Source organism: Staurois parvus, unplaced genomic scaffold (genome assembly GCF_062004578.1).
Source record: "Staurois parvus isolate SC_StPar_1 unplaced genomic scaffold, SC_StPar_1.0 ptg000965l, whole genome shotgun sequence".
NCBI classification, from domain to species: domain Eukaryota; kingdom Metazoa; phylum Chordata; class Amphibia; order Anura; family Ranidae; genus Staurois; species Staurois parvus.
In genome coordinates, this window is record NW_028318761.1 from 503,161 (window position 1) to 530,055 (window position 26,895).

Consider the following 26,895-nt stretch of genomic DNA (forward strand, 5'->3'; position numbering starts at 1 on the left):
GGTGGGTGGCAATGGTGGGCACAAGTGGGCGGCACTGCTGGGCACTGATCATTAGCGCCCTGATGATCGGTGCCGATCCCTCCTCTGACAATTGCTGGTTATCGGCAGTACTTTCCTCACACCGTGACAGCGTGAGGAAAGTGCAGCTGATAACTGGCTACTTCATTTCCCGGTGATCTGCTGTGTCATTGGACACGGCTGATCACGTGGTAAAAGGCCGCTGTGATTGGCCTTTTACCACATCATGTGATCAGCTGCGTCCATAGCACACAGCCATCATGGAGATTGCAGAGTGCGTGCCTCTGGGGGCACGTGAGAGGGCGTGTTCTGGGAGGACGTCATATGATGCCCTCCCAGAACTGGCCGGCCGCAGTGAAGCCGTCATTTAGCTATATGCGGTTGGCAAGTGGTTAAGGGTATTTTTTGGTACTGTAAGTGGAAATTTATGGAAGAGGGCCAATTCCGGGGCCCTACCAACATTAACCCCCATCACCCTGTACATAAGGTTAGACATGCAGATCCAAAATCTAGTAACTATCAGACATTGCCACCAAACGTGGAACATAGAACCCATCTGGCCGCTACACTGAAAGCACATTGGTGAGGCAGAAGGATGGTCCTCGCCATCCGAGTAGGGACCCGGTACCATCACAATAGTTTTATAGTTTGCTTCAATTCAGGTAGTAATGATGGAATCTTTAGATAATTCCAGGGCTATGTCTTGCCAATCAGATAGATCATAACTAACATTCAGGTCCCGTTCCCATTGATCCATATAGGGGAGTTACAGTTTGGATCAGCAAGAAGGGCGTACACCACACAAATACGGCCTCTAGAGAGATTTGTACACTGACAGGAAAGTTCAAAACTGGTAAGAATGGGCGCTCCATCTAGTAAAACTATTTTTGAGCTGATAAAATAGGCAACTTTATTATATCTGAACATTTACATGGGGGGCATCTGTAGTTTCTCTGTAAAGTACTGAAGAGGATAAAAACCTTACACCCTGGAGGTAATCTATCCACAGCAACCCTTTGTTGATCCACCATTGGAATTGGGCCGGGACCAGACCCGGTACAGATTCAGGGTTACAAAAAACTGGGGCTAAGGGAGCATGTGGGGAGGCTAATGGTTTGCGATGGTGTACTCTGTCCCAAACTGTCAATGAGAAAGACAGATTAGGACATAAGATAGGAGGGCGAGATCTATTAGGGAGCCAAGGCAAGGAACCGACCGCTAAAGGATGGCAGGAAAGAGCTTCAATAGAAACCCAGAGGGGAGTTCCCTTAGCTGTAGTATAGGCCAATTGCACAATTTGAGCAGCTTGCAAGTAAGTATAGAGATAATATTCACATTCCTTCTGTACTGAAATGTATTGTAATTGTACTGTCTCCCTTATATTGTAAAGCGTTGCTCAAACTGTTGGCACCGTATAAATCCTGTATAATAATAATGAAGACCAACCCCACCTTGCGACTTTAAAGTGTATAATATCTTCTGGTTCATCTGATGCCTTCTATTGTTCCACACAAAACAAAGCACCTCTGCCTGTAGGAGCCGCAGCTCGCGTCTCAGAGTTGGTATCAGTAAGGTCCGAAAGATGTATAATAGTCGAGGTAAAAAGGTCATTTTAATAGAGTTGATCCTTCCAAACCAAGATACAGAGTAAGCAGCCCAACGATGAAGATCTTCCCAAAGTCATTTGAAAAGAGGGGGATAGTTTGCTTGGTAAAATAGGGTCTCAATAAGTAGTTGCTAGCCCATTGAAAGTCATATAGAGTTTGAAGCCATTGCTCCATTGAAGAAGGTAACAAAACATTAAGGGCTATCATTTTATGAGAATTTAGAGTCAGTCCAGAAAGTTCAGAGAAGTGACACAAGAGTGATAATAGATTAGGTAGAGTACTAGAGGGGATGTAATATACATGAGAACATCATCAGCAAAAAAAGAGCATTCATGTTCCTGATGACCACAGGGGACCCCGTGGATTCCGGCTTGAGAGCGGATCGCCATAGCTAAGGGTTCTATTGCCAAAGCAAAAAGCAGTGGGGAGAGTGGGCAACCATGTCTAGTGCCACGTCGAATTTGGAACACGGGGATCTGTAACCTCTAATGGACACTTGACCTGAGGGGGTGTTGTATAATGACTGCAAAAGTGTAAGAAATGCAGGACCAAATCCAAAAGCTTGCAAAACAGTAAACAAATATTTTCAAGTTAAGCTATCAAAAGCTTTATGGAGGTCCAAAGAAAGAAGCAGCAATTCCCTAGAAAGAGGGGCATCCCAATTAGAGTAAACAGCAGAAATCAAAGCTATGGACCTTCGAATCTGATCTAACATTTGGCAACCAGATATGAAACCCGATTGGTCTTTGTGAACATATTGCACCAAAAAGGAATTAAGACTCAGGAACAAAAGTTTTGTCAATATTTTCAGGTCACAATTTAGTAGCGAAAAAGGCCGATAATTAAGAATATCAGTCGCATCTTTATTAGGTTTAGGAATAACACTAATATATGCTTTATTTTCATCTAAAGGAATCACCCCGTCTTCTCTCAAGGAACTGAAGTAAAGAGCCATATGAGGGAGAAGATGATCAGAGAAGATTTTATAGTAAACATTTGGTAAACCATCGGGGCCCGGGGACTTATGTGACATCAGCATTTTAATAACTTTACCAAGTTCCTCACTAGTTATAGGTCATTCCATAAGTTCCCTGTGGGCGTCGGCAAGTGAAGAAAGCTGCAAGGGTCCTAAAAAATCTTGAAGCACGGAAAGCTCAACAGGCTGGTGTGGACTATATAAGGTAAAATAATACTTATTACATTCTTGAAGGATCTTCTGAGGATCCTGTGAGATGTGACCTCCAGGAAGCCTAAGCTTAGGAAGCTCTAAGTTAGAATGTTTAGGGGAAAGTTTAGAATCCGGTTTGTCTCGCCATGTGAAGAAGTTATGATTCATCCATCATAGCTGGTTTTCCAGTTTTGTGGTGAGACAAAGATTAAGCTCCAAACGAGCCTGTTCTACCTTAAGTAACAAGTCCAGGGTTGGAGAAATTTTATGTTGGGCCAGTAAAGCCTCGTATTCCTTAGTTTTGGCAGAAATCAACTCTTCACGAGATCACTTTAGTCTAGAGACTTGTTGGATAAAAAAAACCTCTGATAGAAGCTTTATGAGCTCCCCAGTTAATAGCCGGGGTCGTGTCTTCCGCTGTACTAATGGTAAAGTAAGAGTTCAAATGCTCCACCACTTCAAGGTGACCTGACTCATTGCTAAGAAGGGACTCATTCAATCACCAGTGTGACTTGGCCAGATTGGCAGTTAAATTGGGGATTGTTAGCATCACCGGGTCATGATCTGACCAGGGTGTCCATACAATTTTAGCCGAACACAACTTAGACAGCAACTGCATAGGGAGAAAGATGTGGTCTATACGTGAATACCGGTTGTGAGCTCTAGAGAAATGAGAGTAGTCTCTAGAAGTAGGATTGGCCTCTCTCCATGCATCCACCAAATTATAGCGATATAAAAGTTGAGCAAATTTGCGACTTTGTTTCGGGGGGATGCAAGTTTGGTCGCACGTGATTTATCAAGCATTTGATCTAAAGCCAAATTCAAATCCCCCACTAAAATTACATCTCCTTCCAGTTCTGGAGCTAAAGATTGAAACAGGGATTGAAAAAAGGCTAATTGATTCACATTATGGGTGTAGTAAATCAGGAAAGTCACTAAGTTTCCCCCCAAGTGGCCTTTAACCAATAGATATCGCCCTTCCTTGTCCCGTATCACTTTAGATTCAGTAAAGGATAACCGCTGGGCCAAACAGAGCGCTACCCCTCGTTTTTTCCCAGATGCATTAGCAAAAAGCACACAGGGAAATCTCTATGAATATAACGTGGTGTGAAAGAGGAGACAAAATGGGTTTCCTGCAACTATATCAGCTCCCAGGGACTTATAACGAGAAAAAACCATGAGACGCTTAGAGGGGAATCCCGAACCTGCACATTATGGGAGAGTAAGGGAACAACAACACTATTAGGTCTTAAGGTGGACATAGAAAAATGCAAGACAGCGATGGGGAGACCCACACATCCCCGTAGGGGAGATCGAGAATCCAGGACCAAATAAAAATTCCCGAGATGACCCTCAATAAAAAACAATAAAAAAATAAGGAAGAAATAGGGGAGAGACAAAAGACACCCAGAAAATGGCTATCGTCAGTTCAAGTGGTAAAACAACAATATGCAGCATAAAACTGTAAAACACCAAATAACCCAGACACAAGGTCAAGGAATGGAAGAGTCTCCACCAAAGCATAGCAGTGGGGAGAGTCTTCCAATTAGGAAGAGCACATAGATGCTTCCCGGCACCATGGGGTCTGTAACAGACATGTATAAGAAAGGTTCCTAACCCCAGAGAAATAGAATACCCGACATATATCCAATCTAGCCAGTAAACAGGTAAAAACAATAAAATAAAAACACATAATATTCCTTTACCAGTGAAGAAAGAAAACTCACTTTTCTTCGGGGGATTCACCACATTTTTAGCTATGCGGTCACACAACCTTGGGGCTCTCTATATACAAACTTTGGTTGGGTTGGTAAATATTTTGATAAATATAGTTAAAAATGTGGTGAATCCTCCTAAGAAAAGTGAGTTTTCTTTCTTCACGGGTAAAGGATTTTTCCCATGCAAAAAATGCTATGGATGTACAAGAACTAAAGGGACTAAACAGAAAATAATAAATTTTAAAGCAACAAGAACAAATAAAGATGATTTAATTAGAGATTGTATTACATACAAGACAGAAGGGGGAGTTTATGTGCTGGAATGTGGCTGTGGATACAATACGTTGGACACACAATAGACCTTTATGGGAGAGGATTAGGGAACATGTTCAGAATATCGCTAAAGGATTCAAAAACCATAATGTATCAAGACATTTTACTACTGTGCATAATAAAGATCCTTCCAGTTTATTATTTTGGGCTACCATCCCCACTGGAGGGGTAGTAATAAGGTTCGGGTTCTAAGTCAGTGAGAATCTTTTTGCCAGTCACTTCAAGAAGAAGATCGACATCATTCGTGATCAGATCTCCAGTGTCAAGCTTCCTCCTCTAACCAACATACCAGGCCCAACACCAAACTCTACACTCTCCTCCTTTGACCCTGTTACCACTGAGGAAGTTACCGAACTCCTTTCCAAGGCCCACTTCACCACCTGTCCCCTGGATCCTGTCCCCTCATGACTGTTGCAGCCTCCTTCCTGCTCTATCCTAAGCTCTCTAACCCACATCTTCAACCTCTCACTCTCCATGGGCACCTCTCCCTCGACACTCAAACATGCACTGGTTACCCCCATCCTCAAAAAACCCTCTCTGGACCCCACCTGTTTGTATAACTTAAGACCCATCTCCCTGCTCCCATTTGCCTCCAAGATTCCCGAGCGCCTTGTTCACAGCTATATGAACTGCTACCTCACCGACAACAACCTTCTTGATCCCCGACAGTCTGGCTTCTGCCCACAATATTCCACAGAAACTGCCCTACTAAAACTCACTAATGACCTACTTACTGCTAAAACCAGAGGCCATTACTCCATACTCATCCCATCCAATGGCCATTACTCCATACTCATCCCAACCAATGGCTATTACTCCATACTCATCCCAACCAATGGCTATTACTCCGTACTCATCCCAACCAATGGCCACTACTCTATACTCATCCCATCCAATGGCCATTACTCCATACTCATCCCATCCAATGGCCACTACTTCATACTCATCCTAACCAATGGCCATTACTCCGTACTCATCCTAACCAATGGCCACTACTCCATATTAATCCCAACCAATGGCCACTACCCCATACTAATCCTAACCAACGGCCATTACTCTATACTCATATTCCTTGACCTTTCCGCTGCCTTTGACACAGTTGACCACCCGTTCCTCCTCAGTAAACTCCACTCCATTGGTCTCCATGACTCTGCTCTCTCCTGGTTCTCCTCTTACCTTTCTCAGTGCACTTTCAGCGTCACATACAACTCCTCCTCCTCCGCTCCGCTTCCTCTTTCTGTTGGGGTATCCCAAGGCTCTGTTCTTGGGCCCCTCCTTTTCTCTCTCTATACCTCCTCCCTGGGCCATCTGATAACCTCCCATGGCTTCCAATGCCACCTCTATGCTGATGACACCCAGATCTATGTCTCCACTCCCCAGCTCACCCCCTCAATCACCTCATGTATCACAAATCTACTGAGCGACATATCAGCATGGATGTCACACCACTACCGTAAACTAAATCTTTCAAAAATTGAGCTGTAATATTACCTCCCCACCTATCCCCCACTCATGACTTTACCATTAAGATCAACAGCACAACCATTGGTCCTTCCCCTCATGACAGGGTGTTAGGTGTAATCCTAGACTATGACCTCTCCTTTGGGCCCTACATCTACTCACTGGCTAAATCCTGCCACCTCAACCTCCGGAACATTTCCAAAATCTGCCCCTTCCTGACCAATGACACCACAAAACAACTTATCCACACCTTGGTTATATCCCGCCTCGATTACTGCAACTCCCTCCTCACTGGTCTACCGTAACACAGGCTATCCCCCCTTCAGTCTATTATAAATGCTGCTGCTAGACTCATACACCTTACCAACCAATCAGCGACTGCCGCTAGACCCATACACCTTACCAACCGATCAGCGACTGCTGCAAGACTCATATACCTTACCAACCGATCAACGACTGCTGATAGACTCATACACCTTACCAACCGATCAGGACTGCTGCTAGACTCATACACCTTACCAACCGATCAGCGACTGCCGCTACACTCATACACCTTACCAACCGATCAGTGACTGCTGCTAGACTCATACACCTTACCAACCGATCAGCGACTGCTGCTAGATTCATCCACCTTACCAACCAATCAGCGACTGCTACCAGACTCATACACCTTACCGACCGATCAGCGACTGCTGCTAGACTCATACACCTTACTAACCGATCAGCGACTGCTGCTAGACTCATACACCTTACCGACCGATCAGTGACTGCCGCTAGACTCATACACCTTACCAACCGATCAGCGACTGCTGCCCCTCTCTGCCAATCCCTCCACTGGCTTTCACTAACCCAACATATAAAATTCAAAATACTAACCACAGCTTATAAAGCCATCCACAACACTGCCCCTAGCTACATCACCAACCTTATCCACAGATACTGCCCAAATCGCCCACTCCGCTCCTCCCATGATATCCTCCTCTTTAGCTCCCTCATCACCTCCTCCCACGCTCGCCTACAGGACTTCTCCAGAGCCTCTCCCATCCTCTGGAACTCCCAACCACAGCATGTCTGGTCAGCCCCACCCTGTCTGCCTTTAAGCAATCTTTGAAAACTCACTTCTTCAGGGAAGCCTACCCCACTCCCACCTAAGAACTGTACTTGAATCACCTCCACCAGATCATCCCCCACAGCCATCACCTTTTGTATCCCCTCCCTCTTCCTTCAGATTGTAAGCTCCATGAGGCGGGCCCTCCTATTCCTTCTGTACTGAAATGTATTGTAATTGTACCGCCCCCTTATATTGTAAAGCGCTGCGTAAACTGTTGGCATTATATAAATCCTGTATAATAATAATAATATTTTTGGATATACGAAATGCAGACATTTTATCCACCAGGACATAATGTAGAATTTGACTTAAATAGTTTTATCAATAATTATTAATGTGGGTTTTATCTGTTTTTATCGGCCATATAATAATTATTTAATATTTTTATTGTTCCTTTTTATTAATATGATTAGCATTAAGTATGATTTATAATGAATTTTTACTTGGGTGACGTTATTCTTTTTGACCAGAAGATGGGGCTGTACAAAATCACAGGATTTTTAAAAACTTTTTTCCAATCTTTTTAAAGTTTTTATTTGAATAATATTGTTGTATAATAAATGTAGGTCGGATTATTGGTGTATCATGATAAAAGGTTTTGTTCCATGTGAAATGTGACATCCAGTGATGTTGCAGGTTCTACAGAAGGGAGCAGGAACAGTAGTCATGGTTACCTAGATGGTTTCCCTGACGAAGCCACGTGGTTGGTGGCATAATGTGTGGGGGCGGAGACTAGTGACATCATTGCGGGAGTTTTGAAATGCAAATCGCTATGTTACTGCTTCTATCGTCTGAGAAGAATTCCATTTTACCCTGTTATGGAAGGTGGTGCCTGTCATCTGCTGCCATCTAGAGCATCGGAATGACCAGGCTTGGTTGACCTGTATTCATTCATAGGTCCATGGTAGGAGGAGAGCGGCCATCCATACATTTTTTAGGTGGAGGAACATTGAGTTAAGGTGGAGCACCGTGTTTATCAAATAGACTTTATTTATTCTGAGCACATCGTAGTGATTCTTCACCATTCAAGCACCTTATTAGATGTTCACCATTCCAGCACTTTATATGTATATTTATATTTCATATTTTGATTGAACTATCACATTTGAACCTGTTTATGGACTATTGTATCTATATGAGTTAGCACAACACTATTTATGTATGTTTTAGGTCCCTCAAGAGTGCAGTCAGCCACTCCTCAGATCCACCCACTGCCTCCAAGACCCTCTTCCTAAAGCCTTAGAGCAGGGGGAAATTCCAGAGGGGCTGGCTTGCAGAGTCTCTCAGCCCTGACCACATTGTGACCCCTCTGGCTATCACACCTGAGCTGCTAAGCAGCTTCTGACCAACCATTAGGGTGTAGATCCCCCTGGCTGAACTAGGAGGGCGCTACAATGTATAATCTTCTACCTCAAAAGTCCAATTTTACTAGACATACAAAAAGTATATGTGAGCTAGAAGGAATCACTCTCCTGTGGGAACACTTCAAACATTAGAGCTCCCCCTAGCTGCAGCCTGGTAATGACATTACTAGGAGGTCTGTTCATTTATCTGCTCCATACGTCCCGTCTTTATATAATTTAACATAACATAATACAATATAATAGAATATATTATATCTCCTGACATTTAGGGGTCTATTCATAAAAAACATTTGTCTAGCAGTGTGCTCAGTGACAAAGCATGTACATTCCTTCTGTGTGAATGGGAAACCATTTAAAATGAATTTTGACTTAAAATGGAAAATGTTGCCTTTTGTTAGAATTTCTATGAGGAAGATCATATTTTCATTGTTTCCTCAGGTTGAACCATGGGAGTTATTATACCAAATAATACACAAGGGTCATTTTCAGGTCTCAAGTCCCACATGGGACACACTTTTCCCCAACTGAAGTATTTATTTCTGTGTATAGAGAAGGAATGGAAGCCGGGACACCTCAGTGCAGGAACAAGGGGGGAGGTGATTACAAACACCAAATAATCCCGTGGTGGTCCCCACATCCTCTAATCTAGCTGAGATGTCATTGTTCTGCCAACGAGAAGGATGAACAAGATGAAGAGACGCGGTATATGGAAGTATTCTCTACGTTTCTGCAGACACAGGGGCCATTATTCCAAGCTGAGGGATTCTGTGAGAGCTCGGGAATAAATGTCACAATAGAAGAGTTTCTGTACTCCAATGTAATGAGGACAAGAGAAGTCACACATCATGGATTATACACTGTGTCACGGATAAAATTCACGCCCATGACGACTAGCTAACCAAGGCGTGGTCCGCCCATGACTTGGGATAAAGAGGGAATGAGGGGGACTTTCAGCATATAAGACTGGTCAGGATACCCTTTCACAGCCCGCACTACCTCTGGCCACCATTAGAGGGAGACTCCACTCCAGCTGGCTGACCACACACAGGCAGATATGAATCTTATATACAATCTGGTGCACGCTAAGGATTGAGCAGTCTAGCAATTGGCACACCCTTCTAGGATTCCTCCAGCTATCCTACAAGCTAGAACCCCCGTGTTAATCACTCTTCCACTGTCCACAGACCCCCACATCAGACACACAACACACAGTAGCTTGCCACCACCCAACAGTTTGTCCACAGACTGGTCTACTGGGCCACCACACACACACAGATCTCTGTCTGGCAGATCTGCTATGTTACAATCTGCAGGCAATCTGCCAACACACAGTACAATTGCATACAGATTGACGATGAACTTAGACCGAGCACATAGACACTACAACAATCTCTCCGGAGATATGAGCCCGAGCTTAGTACACAGAAGTCACTTATTCATTTTATGATTTAATATCCCAAAAGTGGGCAGTGCATTAAATATGTACAAAGAAAAAAAAGTTGCAGAAAATACAAAAAGACACACAATTGGCTATTCACAATAAAATAAAAGGGAATAAAAACAGAAATAAAACTTTTACCAAGATTTATCCTGAGACTGGAGCAAGTCAGAGAAAGTCCACGATTCACCAGTCACATGCAACCGACTCCGTACAAATCACCCCGTCCATATCTCAGGGTCCTCAATTTATTGAAATATGGATGTGGGCTGCACATTAGCCCTTGGCCAATCAACCCTGGGGGGTGTTCCTGTAGCAGCCCATAGGATGTTCTGGGTTCTGAAGTGCCCAGAGCTGAATGGGCCAGGAATGGTTTGGATCACTTGGTCAGGGATAGAATTTCCGACACCAGTGTGTTAGTCCGAACACAACAGTACCAATCGCTGTTCAGCTGTTGCAATCAGGCACCATAGAACCGTTTCCTGTGTTTCTCTGGGATTCCACAGGGGCTACAAATACAGTTTTACATGCAGATGTAGCCTACAGTGTGTCCAATCAGAAGGAAGTATTTTCATCTCTCTGCAACAAATATTTTAGCTTTTATGAGATGAAATACATTCCTTTGATTTGTGGATATAAATCAAAGCTGACAGACACTTCGGAGCCTTCTCACGGTCTCCTGCTGACTCTTGTAGCCGAAATGACTAGGATTCTTCTTCTAGGTTCAAGGTGGCAAACTCTGGCTACATAGGTGACAACATTGTATTGGCATCCAGGTGACACCTCTAGCCTAGAAGCTGCTCTGTCCTTTCAGATGCTACGTCCTTTCATGTCTGTCACATGTGCTCAGAGGGAACTTGCCCTCATCTGTGAAAAGCACAGGGCACCAGTGTTGGACCTGCCAATTCTGGTGTTCAATGGCAAATGCCAATCCAGCTCTATGGTGCCAGGTAGTGAGCACAGGGCCCACTAGAGGATGTTGGGCCCTCAGGCCACCCTCATGAAGTTCCTTGCACAAAGCAGCAGATACAGTTCTGCTGGTGGGTTAAGGGACTTCTACGACCCTTTCCAGCTGTCCTAGAGTAACTGCCTGTCTCCTGGAATCACCTCCATGCTCTTGTCTCCTGGAATCTCCTCCATGCTCTTGTCTCCTGGAATCTCCTCCATGCTCTTGAGACTGTGCTGGGAGACACAGCAAACCTTCTGGCAATGGCAAGTATTGATGTGCCATCCTGGAGGAGTTGGACTACCTGTGCAACCTCTGTAGGGTCCAGGTATGACCTCATGCTACCAGTAGTGACACTGACCCTAGCCATAAGAAAAACTAGTGAAGAACAGTCAGAAAAGATGAGTAGGGAAAAAAATGTCAGTGGCCTCCACCTGTAAATTCCTGTTTTGAGGGTTGTCTAACTGTTGCCCATCTAGTGCACCTGTTGTTAATTTCATTAACACCAAAGCAGCTGAAACTGATGAACAGCCCCCTCTGCGACTTCACTGACCAGATCAATATCTCAGGAGTCTCATTGACTTGATGCTAGACTTTGATTAATAAGTCTTTCTTTCATTTTTTGAGCCGTGTATTATGAATGCTAACTCTACAAAGCTGCAGATCTGTGAGAGTTCTTTTCAAGATTCTTCTGTTTATAGATTACTGAGACCTTTACAGTAAGATGTGCATTTCCTCATGTAATGTTCTATTTGTGTGTTTTGTTTTTTCTGTTGGTTGGACTGGATGGATTGGTGTCTTTTTTCCATCCAGATGAACTCTGTAACTATGTAACAAGGTGACTCCAGTAACACTGCTGAGACTCATTTCGTTTTGGTGAAAAGGTACAAAAAGAAACCTCCATTTCCATATATTTCAGACTATACAAAAAGACCTGATGGGGATAAAATACCAGATTGTCTCCTAAGAATGTAGGAAGTATATTATAGTATGTTTGCTGATTTGTAATCCCATGATATATATTTAGTGTGTTGGAGTTTATCGGTATTGTCAGGAATATTGTATGCATGCTACCAAAGCCGTAATCAATCAGTAGATCAGTATACAAATTATTCTTTTATTATCTCTCCTCTGTGTGTACAACTATTATTCTAATTGCTTTATGTAATCCAACCTCCTGATAGTTACAATTCTCCATTTAATCACTGTTACGCCAAAACGTAATGATTGTAAATGAGGAATAATATCTACTCTCCAAGGCATTCTATAGATTTCACAAGGGCCAATTTGTTATAGTGAAATATTCATTTTTCCCGATCACAGATTAGTTACTTCCATCCCCAAATAAACTCAGACCAGACAATTCTTATCCAAGGATGACACCCAGTGGCCATGGGAGGTAATGCTTGAGTAAACATGGGTTAGAGAATCAGATTCCCCAATCACAAAGAAGGTTCCTCCTTCTGGGCCAGGTTTATTCACATTTGATGAGTGTATAAGTCATAACTAGATAAAACCGGCAGGAACACTCACAGAGGGAGGATCATCTACACAGCCATCTGGAAGGTAGACATCATCTCAGACTCAGATCATCTAAAGACACTCATCAACTGAAGAAGAGACGCCATTTTGTGGAAGCTCAACCCCAACCATTAATCAGCAGCTATCTTTGAGTCTGATCATCAGTTCTGTAAAAGATTACCTGATACTTGGAGTCTAATTACATATTTTCTGTTGATTTTGCTTGCTTAGACTTGTAAGTTAATTGCCACATTCCTTTGTGTAACCTAATAACTCTCCCCATGATAACATCACTTCAAGTTAAGTCATTTATAAAAATGTTCCTGTTCTTAGGCCATACTGGTGGATTAATCTGCATAGTTTATTCCTTCTGCAGGAGACAGATTATTGTCCGTTTTCATTGGTTATGTTGTTTACAGGGAGACTGATTATTGAATTTAATTCATTCTATTTTAGAGCTTTTACAGAAACATCTTAGTGTCAATGTAAATCACAATCTGACTATTGTTTATGGTGTTTGTAAGTGACTTATGTAAATAAATATTGATTTTCATACTCTGCAGTCTATACCTACACAGATCTTTGAGTTCTTAAAGAATTTTTCAGAATAATTAAGTCAGTTAAATTATTTTTATAAATAATTTTTTTGTATTGGAGATACTGTGATTTGATTGATTTGGCTGACTAAATCAATTGTTCGGGTGTTCCCTGACAATTTGGACACTAGATGGTGCTAATTGCTAGGATACTTAGCATCATCTAAAGGCCAATTGAGGTATTTTTGGTTTAAAATCAATGGATAGTTTAATTCTGTGGTTTTATGTAATTTATGTCTTCAATGTCTACTGTACTTGAAAATGTATGAGTGTGATCTCAGGTATTTGTATGAAACCACCCCTGACACAGTAAACTAAGGGGTCTATGCAAAAAATATGTTGGGGAATGTGACAAGCATGTGTCCAGCCTTGACAAATTCTGGCCGTATTTTAATAAACTCAGTGACTTCCTATATTCATCAGCTCCCTCTAGTGGCCATAATGATGTATTACTTCCAAAATACCTCAGTCAGGAAAAACAGTTCAATACCGCATTATGGCCACTAGATGGAGCCAATGATCATAGGAAATCACTGTATGAAAAGACCAACATGTGACATGGCTGAATTAATGTTGGTCATATTACTTCATCTATTCTCTAAGTGGGGTGGTATCTATTGGGCCAATCCCTTTTACAAACCACACATAATATCGCCCTTCAAAGTGAAAACATTTGCACAAAATCAAAGAGTAGAAATATTTTCCGGTGGATCCCCTCTACCCAGACCCCATATGTAGACATAGAACAACAAGCTGTGTTCCCTCTCGTGCCGCACTCCTCCAACCACCCAAACCCACACAGAAGCCAAGGGAAATAATGAGAGGAAAGTTCCCCCCTAGTTTGGGGCGGAGTTTTCCTTCCCTCCTGTTGGGGGATGGGAGAAGGATGGACTGAAGACAGAGAGACGCTTCGGGGTCACGACTGTTCTGTAGAGCCTTGAAATGAAGGACATCAACTTCAGGAGTTCTTGTTGTCTGTGTAAAGTTCCCCGATAACGAGATCTGGGCTCTCCCGGCTTCTAGCTCTGTAACCCGCTATATCATTATCAGGAAACGCAACTCCGACACCCAAGAAGGGCTGAAGTTGTGTCCTTCATTTCCAGGATATACTGACCACTCTGCACCCCAACATTTACTGCACTTCATCCATGTCTTTGGGGACCTCTGATCTCCTTATCAACTGTTTCTTCCATGATGAAGATCAGCCATGGAGTATATCTGAGGTGTATATCAGGGTGTGCTTCTTCCCCACATGAGAGCTGGGATGTCCAGCAACATTCATCTAGAAGACATTTCCCGCACTCAAGGCACTAATACACCTCCAGGGTTGTGTGGGACCCCTGATGTACAGGAAGACAGGACTTCGGTGAGGAACATTTCCCTCACTCAGGACAGGAAAGAGGCTTCTTCCTACGTGAGATCTCTGATGTCCGGAAAGACTGGACTTCTGTGAAAAACATTTCCCACACTCAGAACAGGAATACGGCTTCTCCCCCGTGTGAAATCTCTGATGTGTGTAAAGATGGGACTTGTCTGAAAAACATTTCCCACACACACAACAGGAATACGACTTTTCCCGTGTGAAATCTCTGATGTGTGTAAAGATTGGACTTCCATGAAAAACATTTCCCGCACTCAGAACAGGAATATAGCTTCTCCACTGTGTGAGATCTCTGATGTCTGTAAAGATCTAGCTTATGTGAAAAACATTTCCCACACTCAGGATAGGATTATGGCTTCTTCCCCGTGTGAGATCTCTGATGTTTGGAAAGATTGGACTTCTCTGAAAACCATTTCCCGCACTCAGGACAGGAATACGGCTTCTCCCCCGTATGAGATCTCTGATGTTTTGAAAGATTTGACTTCTCTGAAAAACATTTCCCGCACTCAGCACAGGAATATGGCTTCTCCCCCATGTGAGATTTCTGATGTTTGGAAAGACTGGACTTCTGTGAAAAACATTTCCCGCACTCAGGACAGGAATACGGCTTCTCCCCCGTGCGCGATCTCTGATGTGTGTGAAGATTAGACTTCTGTGAAAAACATTTCCCGCACTCAGCACAGGAATACGACTTCTCCCCAGTGTGACATCTCTGATGTCTGTAAAGATTGGACTTTTGTGAAAAACATTTCCCACAGTCAGGACAGGAAAATGTCTTCCCTGTGTGAGATCTTCGATGTGTGTAAAGACTGGACTTATTAGAAAAAGATTTCTTGCACTCAGGACAGGAATATGGCTTCTCCCCCATGTGAGATCTCTGATGTTTGGAAAGATTGGACTTCTCTGAAAAAGATTTCCCGCACTACGTACAGGAAAATGTCTTCTCCCCCATGTGACATCTTCGATGTGTGTAAAGTTGTGACTTATAAGAAAAAGATTTCCCGCACTCAGGACAGGAATACGGCTTCTCTCCTGTGTGAGATCTCTGATGTTTGGGAAGATAGGACTTCTCTGCAAAACATTTCCCACACTCAGCACAGGAATATGGCTTCTCCCCTGTGTGAGATTTCTGATGTTTGGAAAGACTGGACTTATCTGAAAAACATTTCCCGCACTCAGAACAGGAATACGGCTTCTCCCCCGTGTGCGATCTCTGATGTGTGTGAAGATGAGACTTCTGTGAAAAACATTTCCCGCACTCAGCACAGGAATACGACTTCTCCCCAGTGTGACATCTCTGATGTCTGCAAAGATTGGACTTTTGTGAAAAACATTTCCCACAGTCAGGACAGGAAAATGTCTTCCCTGTGTGAGATCTTTGATGTGTGTAAAGACTGGACTTATTAGAAAAAGATTTCTTGCACTCAGGACAGGAATATGGCTTCTCCCCCATGTGAGATCTCTGATGTTTGGAAAGACTGGACTTCTCTGAAAAACATTTCCCGCACTCAGGACAGGAAAATGTCTTCTCCCCCATGTGACATCTTCGATGTGTGTAAAGATGTGACTTATAAGAAAAAGATTTCCCACACTCAGGACAGGAATACGGCTTCTCTCCCGTGTGAGATCTCTGATGTTTGGGAAGATAGGACTTCTCTGAAAAACATTTCCCGCACTCAGCACAGGAATATGGCTTCTCCCCTGTGTGAGATTTCTGATGTTTGGAAAGACTGGACTTCTCTGAAAAACATTTCCCGCACTCAGAACAGGAATACGGCTTCTCCCCCGTGTGCGATCTCTGATGTATGTAAAGATTGGACTTTTGTGAAAAACATTTTCCGCACTCAGGACAGGAATACGGCTTCTCCCCCGTGTGACATCTCTGATGTGTGTAAAGATTGGACTTCTCTGAAAAACATTTCCCGCACTCAGGACAGGAATATGGCTTTTCCCCTGTGTGAGATCTCTGATGTATGGAAAGAAGGGACATGCATGAAAAACATTTTCCACACTCAGGACAGGAAAACAGCTTCTCCCCCGTGTGAGATCTTTTATGCACATTAAGATGGGATTTATAGCAGAAACACTTCCCGCACTCAGTACAGGAGAAGCTCTTCCCTGTTGGAAGGCCGGCCTGGTCCCGCACAGTCTGAGGTTCCTCAGGATACAAGGAATCCGATGGTCCATCTACACTGGGTGGTGCCGGATGGACATTGGAGGGAGCCGGGTTTTCTCCTGGACTATACTGTGTGATGTCCTCATCTTCTACTTTCCAGTCTGGAGACAAAGTGAGACAATCCTCGGAGGTTTTCCTCATCTCCCGGCCATGGACTAAAATACAAAGACAAAGAGGATTACTAGACAGGAGCTGATTGGTTCCCCCAAACCAGGACTCCGCCCACATCAGGCAGCTTGGTCTCTGAGGAGCTTACAATTCCACCCTCAAGGGAACTAGGAAATGGCTCCTCTGATCTCCTACCAGGTCATTTCTTTATTTATGGACCTTAGTCAGAGAGTGAGGAAACAACCAGAACTGTCTTTTATAGGAGGGACAGTGATGAGGGGATTATAGGACGAGGGTCCCCACCCCCTCTATCACTCATCGCCATCTTCCCAACACAAGAAGTACTGCACTTCCTTATTTAGTCCATGATTTAGTCATGAAGAACAGCGGGGCTGAGCCCCACCAGAGGTCAGAGAGTGAGGATGGGGGGAGAACAACCAAGATGAAGACTGGACTGATCCTGAAGACCACCATCATTGGGGTATTGACTCCTCCCTCATTATCACTTTCTGTTTAAGGGTCCAAAGTTGGAGGATGTTATCACATTATTATCACCATGTAAAAGTCTGTGCTCCAATCACATCATCCGATATAAAATGTCCAGCTGGAAGGAAATGGGGGGAACAAAAGAGAATCCATATTATGTGTATATATAGCAGTGGGGGGAGGGGGGAGAGCAGAATTCAGGAGTATGTAATGTACAACAAAGAGTATATAGTGCAGGTGTCAGGAGTATGTAATGTACAACATAGAGTATATAGTGCAGGGGTCAGGAGTATTTAATGTACAACATAGAGTATATAGTGCAGGGGTCAGGAGTATGTAATGTACAACATAGAGTATATAGTGCAGGGGTCAGGAGTATGTAATGTACAACATAGAGTATATAGTGCAGGCGTCAGGAGTATGTAATGTACAACAGAGTATATAGTGCAGGGGTCTGGAGTATGTAATGTACAACATAGAGCATATAGTGCAGGGGTCAGGAGTATGTAATGTACAACATAGAGCATATAGTGCAGGGGTCAGGAGTATGTAATGTACAACAAAGTATATAGAGCAGGGGTCAGGAGTATGTAATGTACAACATAGAGCATATAGTGCAGGGGTCAGGAGTATGTAATGTACAACAGAGTATATAGTGCTGGGGTCAGGAGTATGTAATGTACAACATAGAGTATATAGTGCCAGGGTCAGGAGTATGTAATGTACAACATAGAGTATATAGTGCAGGGGTCAGGAGTATGTAATGTACAACATAGAGTATATAGTGCAGGGGTCAGGAGTATGTAATGTACAACATAGAGTATATAGTGCAGGCGTCAGGAGTATGTAATGTACAACAGAGTATATAGTGCAGGGGTCAGGAGTATGTAATGTACAACATAGAGCATATAGTGCAGGGGTCAGGAGTATGTAATGTACAACAGAGTATATAGAGCAGGGGTCAGGAGTATGTAATGTACAACAGGGTATTTAATGCAGGGGTTAGGAGTATGTAAGGTACAACATAGAGTATATAGTGCAGGGGTCAGGAGTATGTAATGTACAATATAAATTATACAGTGTAAGGGTCAGGACTCATAATATTGGTATTCAGCAATCAGTGGTGGCCTAGATGTCCACATGAGACAAGCTGCAGAGGTCCCACACCGCTGCCTGCCATCTCCTGAGACTGAATCCATTGTTTCTATGTGTTTATCAGATGATGGGGGATCTAGGTGGATCCTCCGTACTGCTCTCTCCTTTACAATAAAGTCTCCTCTTACCCGGTGATGTGAGGGGCGGCTGATTGTCCATCATGACGTCCTTGTAGAGATCCTTGTGTCCTTCTAAATACTCCCACTCCTCCATGGAGAAATAGACAGTGACACCCTGACACCTTATAGGAACCTGACACACACAATGATACAGTCACCATCCAGACACATCCCTTGTCTGTTACTGGAGAATGTCCCAGAATTCCCGGCACCGCTCACCTCTCCTGTCAGCAGCTCCATCATCTTCTTGGTGACTTCTAGAATCTTCTGCATGTTGTGTCTCTCAGGGTTTAGGGAGTCACATGGAGGCACTGTGATGGTCATATGATCACCTGACTTCAGAAGAGGAAATCTCTGTATTGAGGAACCAATAGGAATATCATGTTAGAATCCCAGAATCCTCCTCACCTCTCCGGTCAGGTCTGTGTTTTATTAATAGAGATGAGAGTGATGTCATGTGACCTCCCAGAATCCTCCTCACCTCTCCGGTCAGGTCTGTGTTTTATTAATAGAGATGAGAGTGATGTCATGTGACCTCCCAGAATCCTCCTCACCTCTCCGGTCAGGTCTGTGTTTTATTAATAGAGATAAGAGTGATGTCATGTGACCTCCCAGAATCCTCCTCACCTCTCCGGTCAGGTCTGTGTTTTATTAATAGAGATAAGAGTGATGTCATGTGACCTCCCAGAATCCTCCTCACCTCTCCGGTCAGGTCTGAGTTTTATTAAAAGAGATAAGAGTGATGTCATGTGACCTCCCAGAATCCTCCTCACCTCTCCGGTCAGCAGGTAGATGATCTCCAGGGTGAGGTTTAGTATCTTCTCAGTCATGTGACTCCGGTCCTCCTCCATCCTCATTGGTGCCATCATGTGATCTATACAGGTCTCCTTGTAGACGGATAACTTTGGGAAATGAAAGTAAGAATGATTTGGATGGTATTGGTCACACAATAATAGGATGTGGATGTGAGGGGGGAATAGGAGGGTTGATGGACAGTGAAGAACTACTCCCCCCATGGGAAGATATTTAGTTTGGACTGTTTAGTGTTTGATGCATATTTGAGGTCCCGGGACCCTCTTGTCTTCCAGATCAGAAATCCCCTTTTCTCTGTTGGGTTTGTTTGGTCTCTGAACTGGTTTTGATGAGTTTTAGATCTGCAGACAAGGAATTATAAATACGATCCTTCCTATGACTTGTTTGCTCTGAGGCAGTGCTGTGAGGTCAATGTCGGATCATCATGAGGTCCAGGAAGGGGAACTTGCTGACTTTTGGCCTAAGTTGCTGGAAAATCAGGATAATTGGCAGAACTCCGGCTGCAAGGCTCCAATCTGTGGCAGCCTGCTGACTGACAGGAGTGATGTCACTGTCAATCTCTGCAGTAAAAGAAGAGCTTGGATGGAATAGCAGGAGGATGGTGCTGGTGGAGTAGAGAGCTGTGGGGGAGGAGTCTGTTCTCTTCCCTCCAATGACAGCCTAGTGTGGGTAGAAGGAGGACAGGTTTGGATACCAAGTATACTGTAGCATCCAGGACATTGTACAGAGTGGTGGTGGGTTCCTGGGGCTCTGAATTCCAGCACCGGGCACTGCCAGAGCCTGTGTCATGGGAGGTATTGGAGTGTCTCCTGAAGATGTATAGCACTGACCCCTGACTACCTTTTAGTCGATAATGCACCAACAGACCTCCTCTAAGAACAAGTGCCCACCAAGGGGTGAAGGATTGCCCTTCTGCATTCCATTTGGTATCTTGGAATACATTATTTGACCAGTGAGATGGTAAGAAGGTGAAGGTTGCCTTCCTTTCCTGGTAGGAGTTCTGTAAGGAGGTCTGGAAAGTAAGTGCAGGTAAGAGGACAATCAGAGACCAAGAGCCCCCCTCCCTACCTCAGTGTCCCCCTGAGCCTGACAAACTTCTCTTTCCTCAGAGCCTTGCTACCTGCCAACCCTATCCTACCAGATTCCTTCAGCTACTCTACCCCCTAAAAGCCCTTGAACTCCACTACCCCTTCAGGGGCCCCAAAGTTCCTCATCCTCAGTAACCCCTGAGAGACCCCCTCAGCTCCTCTACTTTGCTCAGACCCCTCAGTATTTCCCTCCCTCTGACACCAATGATGGAACATATTCTTCATGGCAGGTGGCGAATTGTTTAATTCCTCCTGAGCAGCAATGTAAGGGGCTCTATGCTCCATACTCCTGACCCCGGCACTCCATCATTGTGTTGGCTGCATAGTGTAATGATTGCCCATTGGCTGCCTGTGTAGTGTCATCATTGCCCTTTGTAGGCCATGTATGGTCAGGATGGTCCTTGTCTTGTCTATTTATTGTCAGTGCTGTTTGTTTAGAGGACCATATTACTAGAATTTATCTCCACAATGAGGAGAATGTTCCGGCCCCGGAAGTGGGGGAATGTTCTGCCCCTGAAGGGGTTCATCTGGGTTCCCACACTATATATGTGTGTATCATCATCTGCTGGAGATAAAAGACGTCACAGTGACTATGGAGGAAGAGGACGGACGTGACTATGGAGGAAGAGGACGGATGTGACTATGGTGGAAGAGGACGGACGTGACTATGGTGGAAGAGGACGGACGTGAGTATGGAGGAAGAGGACGGACGTGACTATGGAGGAAAAGGACGGACGTGACCATGGTGGAAGAGGACGGACGTGACCATGGAGGAAGAGGACGGACGTGACCATGGTAGAAGAGGACGGACGTGACCACGGTGGAAGAGGACGGACGTGACCACGGTGGAAGAGGACGGACGTGACCACGGTGGAAGAGGACGGACGTGACTACGGAGGAAGAGGACGGACGTGACTACGGAGGAAGAGGACGGACGTGACTACGGAGGAAGAGGACGGACGTGACTATGGTGGAAGAGGACGGACGTGACTATGGAGGAAGAGGACGGACATGATGGGGGTTACTGGGTGTAAATAGAAAATAACATTCCTAGATTGTAAGCTCGTAAGAGTAGGGCCCTCTTACCCCTCGTACGCTGTCTGTCTTTGTTGTACTGTGCCATGTATTGTCCCCCTCTATTGTACAGCGCTGAGCAAACCCTTTGGCGCTATATAAACTCGTAGTAATAATAATAATAATAACATCTTATTACCTCCTCTGCTGCCACTTCCACCGTCTACTTCATATGGTATGGAACTTCCTGTCTTTATTGAAGTGACTTCCTGTCTGTACCTGACATCACTTCCTGTCTGTGTCTGACATCACTTCCTGTCTTTACCTGACATCACTTCCTGTCTGTGTTCTATAAGAACTTCCTTTCTGGATAGAAGTGAGATCACCACCTTGTGGAGTTCAGAGGAACTGCAGCCCCAAGAAACATTAAAATAACCATTCCTGTGGTTTCCATGAAAGATCAAAAATAACTAAAAAAAACTAAGAAAAAAAATCTAGCTCTTATGCAACCATTTATTTTCCAATATTTTATTGAAATGTTTCAAGTTACAGAAAATGTAACAGACAAGTGTCATGTTATAAGGTATGAAATATCCCCAACAAACAGGCGGATGAATAAACAACAGACATCCCGCAGGGAAGCAGGAAATGTGTGCAATAATGACTGGAGACGTCACATAGAACATTCCCAGCATTAAGTCCACCTTGTACAGGGGAAGCAATAATAGGAGACATATGGATCACACAGAGCATTCATCATACACACCACACATAGTGCACAACACATACAACATGGAACTCAACTAGCACCAGAACATGGAAAATAAAAGAGACAGCAGAAAGGAAGAAAGGAGGGTAACAGTAATGAGAGGAGAGAAGAGAAGAAAAAAAGAGAAGAGAGGAGGGGAGGGGAGAGGGGAGGAGGAGGAGAGGAGTGGAGGAGGAGAAAGGGAGGGGAGGAGGAGGAGAGGAGTGGAGGAGGAGAAAGGGAAGGGAGGAGGAGGAGAGAGGAGAGAAGGAGGAGAAAGGGAAGGGAGGAGGAGGAGAGGAGAGGAGGAGAGGAAAGGAGAAGAGGGGAGGGGAGAAGAGAAGAGAGGAGAAGGGAGAGGGGAGGGCAGGGGAGGGGAGAGGGGAGGGCAGGGCAGGTGAGAGGAGAGAGAGGGAGAGGAGAAGAGAGGAGGAGGAGAGAAGAGAAGGGGGAGGGGAAAGGGGAGGAGAGGAGAGGGGAGGAGGAGAGCAGAAAAGAGGAGAGGGGAGTAGAGGGGAGGGGAGAGGAGAGGAGAGGAGGGGAGAGGAGGGGAGGGGAGGGGAGAAGAGGGGAGAGGGGAGGGGAGAAGAGGGGAGAGGAGGGGAGGGCAGGGGAGGGGAGGGGAGAAGAGGGTAGAGGAGGAGAGCGCAGGGGAGTGGAGAGGGTAGAGGAGAGGGGAGGGGAGAGGAGATGGTAGAGGAGAGGAGAGGGGAGGGGAGTGCAGGGGAGAGGAGAGGGGAGGGGAGGGAAGAGGAGAGGAGGGAAGGAGAAGAGAGGAGAGCCAAATCAGGAAGTACTAGGGCACGGAGATGTATGGCGAGGGGAGGGGAGAGGAGGGGAGGGCAGGGGAGAGGAGAGGGTAGAGGAGGAGAGCGCAGGCGAGTGGAGAGGGTAGAGGAGAGGGGAGGGAAGAGGACATGGTAGAGGAAAGGAGAGGGGAGGGGAGCGCAGGGGAGAGGAGAGGGGAGGGGAGAGGGGAGGGAAGAGGGAAGGAGAGGAGAGGAGGGAAGAAGAGAGGAGAGTTAAATCAGGAAGTACTAGGGCACGGAGATGTATGGACTCCACGGATCCCATGTTTTATCACACATGTTGGTATTATGATGTAAAACACAGGTGAGTCTGTCGTTAATCAGGATCCAATCTCATTTGTTGTGAACATATTGAAGCGGAATAATTGATCTCTTCTAATATTCAGCAATAGTGATTCTCGCTGCTAACAGCATAGAAGACACTTAACCCCTCGCCTACCGGGCAGTTCTATCCCCTTCCTGACCAGGACAATTTTCAGCTTTCAGCACTATCGCACTTTGAATGACAATTGCGCGGTCATGCAACACTGTACCCATATGAAACTTCTACCATTTTTTTTTCACACAAATAGAGTTTTCTTTTGATGGTATTTACTCACTGCTGGGTGTTTTATTTTTTGAGCTATAAACAAAAAAAAGCAAAAATTTTGAAAAAAAAGTTTTTTTTTGTTTCTATTATAAAATTTTGCAAACAGTTAATTTTTCTCCTTCACTGATGTGCGCTGATGAGACTGCACTGATAGGCAGCACTGATGTGCAGCAATGATAGGCAGCACTGATGAGGTGGCACAGATAGGCAGAACTTATAGGCGGCACCGATGATGATGCACTGATATTCAACAATGTTGGGCACTGATAGGAAGCACTCATAGGCACTGAGAGGTGGCACTGATGGGTGGCACTGACTGACGGCACTGCTGAGCACTGATGGGTGGCACTGCTGGGCGGCAATGGTGGGCACCTCTGGGCACTTGTGGGCGGAACTGCAGGGCACAGGTGACTGGCACTGCTTGGCACTGATCATCAGTGCCCTGATGATCGGTGCTGATCCCTCCTCTGACAATTGCTGGTTATCAGCAGTACTTTCCTCATGCTGTGACAGTGTGAGGAAAGTGCAGCCGATAACTGGCAACTACATTTCCTGGTGATCTGCTGTGTCATAGGACACAGCTGATCATGTGGTAATAGGCCGCTGTGATTGGCCTTTTACCACATCACATGATCAGCTGTGTCCGTAGGACACAGCGATCATGGAGATCACCGAGTGCGTGCCTCCAAGGGCATGCGGGAGGGCGTGTTCTGGGAGGACGTCATATGACACTCCCAGAACTAGCCGGCCACAATGAAGCCATCATTTGGCTATATGCAGTTGGCAAGTGGTTAAGGGTCTTCTTTTGGTACTGTAAGTGGAAATTTATGGAAGAGGGCCGTTTCCGGGGCCCTACCAACATTAACCCCCATCACCCTGTACATAAGGTTAAACATGCGGATCCAAAATCTAGTAACTATCAGACATTATAGAAAAATCTTATTTGTGCCAGTCAATGTTTAAAATCCAAAATTATAGTCCAAATAAATGAATCCTCCGTGTCCAACTTCAACCTCCCCATAAATCCAGATAAGATGTGTACCTCAAAAAAAATGGAAAAACTAAAAATAGTGTATTACCTTCAATATCATCTGGTATATACTTTACCAACAATAATATATACTTAACGAAATATGCACAAAATAAAATAAAAACAAGATTCAAATCGTGAGCAACACGTGAATCGTGAAATCACTCCGTGTACACTATAAATATATAAATGTGAACAATCAGTGTACACTCATAAAACAAAAAAATAAATAAAATTAAAATAAATAAATAAAATAAAGGAAATAAATAAATAAAATGATATAAATTGTGAACACTTCTAAATAGCTGAAATGCATACAATTACCCTCATTAGAGTAATAGCGAGCCTTTAAAGAGTACACCCTGGACTGTCACTCCAGTGTTGTAGTCGCTCCCCGGACTGTCACTCCAGTGTTGTAGTCACTCCCCGGACTGTCACTCCAGTGTTGTAGTCGCTCCCCGGACTGTCACTCCAGTGTTGTAGTCGCTCCCTGGACTCTCGCTCCAGTGTTGTAGTCGCTCCCTGGACTGTCACTCCAGTGTTGTAGTCGCTCCCCGGACTGTCACTCCAGTGTTGTAGTCGCTCCCTGGACTGTCACTCCAGTGTTGTAGTTGCTCCCCGGACTGTCACTCCAGTGTTGTAGTCTCTCCCTGGACTGTCACTCCAGTGTTGTAGTCGCTCCCCGGACTCTCACTCCAGTGTTGTAGTCGCTCCCTGGACTGTCACTCCAGTGTTGTAGTCGCTCCCCGGACTGTCACTCCAGTGTTGTAGTCGCTCCCTGGACTGTCACTCCAGTGTTGTAGTTGCTCCCCGGACTGTCACTCCAGTGTTGTAGTCGCTCCCCGGACTCTCACTCCAGTGTTGTAGTCGCTCCCCGGACTGTCACTCCAGTGTTGTAGTCGCTCCCCGGACTGTCACTCCAGTGTTGTAGTCGCTCCCTGGACTGTCACTCCAGTGTTGTAGTCGCTCCCCGGACTGTCACTCCAGTGTTGTAGTCGCTCCCCGGACTCTCACTCCAGTGTTGTAGTCGCTCCCCGGACTGTCACTCCAGTGTTGTAGTCGCTCCCCGGACTGTCACTCCAGTGTTGTAGTCGCTCCCCTGACTGTCACTCCAGTGTTGTAGTCGCTCCCCGGACTGTCACTCCAGTGTTGTAGTCGCTCCCCGGACTGTCACTCCAGTGTTGTAGTCGCTCCCCGGACTGTCACTGCAGTGTTGTAGTCGCTCCCCGGACTCTCACTCCAGTGTTGTAGTCGCTCCCCGGACTGTCACTCCAGTGTTGTAGTCGCTCCCCGGACTGTCACTCCAGTGTTGTAGTCGCTCCCCGGACTGTCACTCCAGTGTTGTAGTCGCTCCCCGGACTGTCACTCCAGTGTTGTAGTCGCTCCCCGGACTGTCACTCCAGTGTTGTAGTCGCTCCCCGGACTGTCACTCTAGTGTTGTAGTCGCTCCCCGGACTGTCACTCCAGTGTTGTAGTCGCTCCCCGGACTGTCACTCCAGTGTTGTAGTCGCTCCCTGGACTCTCACTCCAGTGTTGTAGTCGCTCCCTGGACTGTCACTCCAGTGTTGTAGTCGCTCCCCGGACTGTCACTCCAGTGTTGTAGTCGCTCCCTGGACTGTCACTCCAGTGTTGTAGTTGCTCCCCGGACTGTCACTCCAGTGTTGTAGTCTCTCCCTGGACTGTCACTCCAGTGTTGTAGTCGCTCCCCGGACTCTCACTCCAGTGTTGTAGTCGCTCCCTGGACTGTCACTCCAGTGTTGTAGTCGCTCCCCGGACTGTCACTCCAGTGTTGTAGTCGCTCCCTGGACTGTCACTCCAGTGTTGTAGTTGCTCCCCGGACTGTCACTCCAGTGTTGTAGTCTCTCCCCGGACTGTCACTCCAGTGTTGTAGTCGCTCCCCGGACTCTCACTCCAGTGTTGTAGTCGCTCCCCGGACTGTCACTCCAGTGTTGTAGTCGCTCCCCGGACTGTCACTCCAGTGTTGTAGTCGCTCCCTGGACTGTCACTCCAGTGTTGTAGTCGCTTCCCGGACTGTCACTCCAGTGTTGTAGTCGCTCCCCGGACTCTCACTCCAGTGTTGTAGTCGCTCCCCGGACTC

At 45.3% G+C, this 26,895-nt stretch overlaps 1 protein-coding gene across 1 annotated transcript in view; it reads right to left on the reverse strand.

Moving 5' to 3' along the window:
* LOC149441613 (uncharacterized) overlaps window positions 1-26,895 on the reverse strand; it is a 235,497-nt gene that overhangs the window by 49,195 nt on the left and 159,407 nt on the right. Inside the window, 2 exon segments of the mRNA XM_089657113.1 lie at window positions 15,145-15,517; window positions 15,593-16,773. Coding sequence (XP_089513239.1) covers window positions 15,145-15,517; window positions 15,593-16,773 — 1,554 coding nt within the window.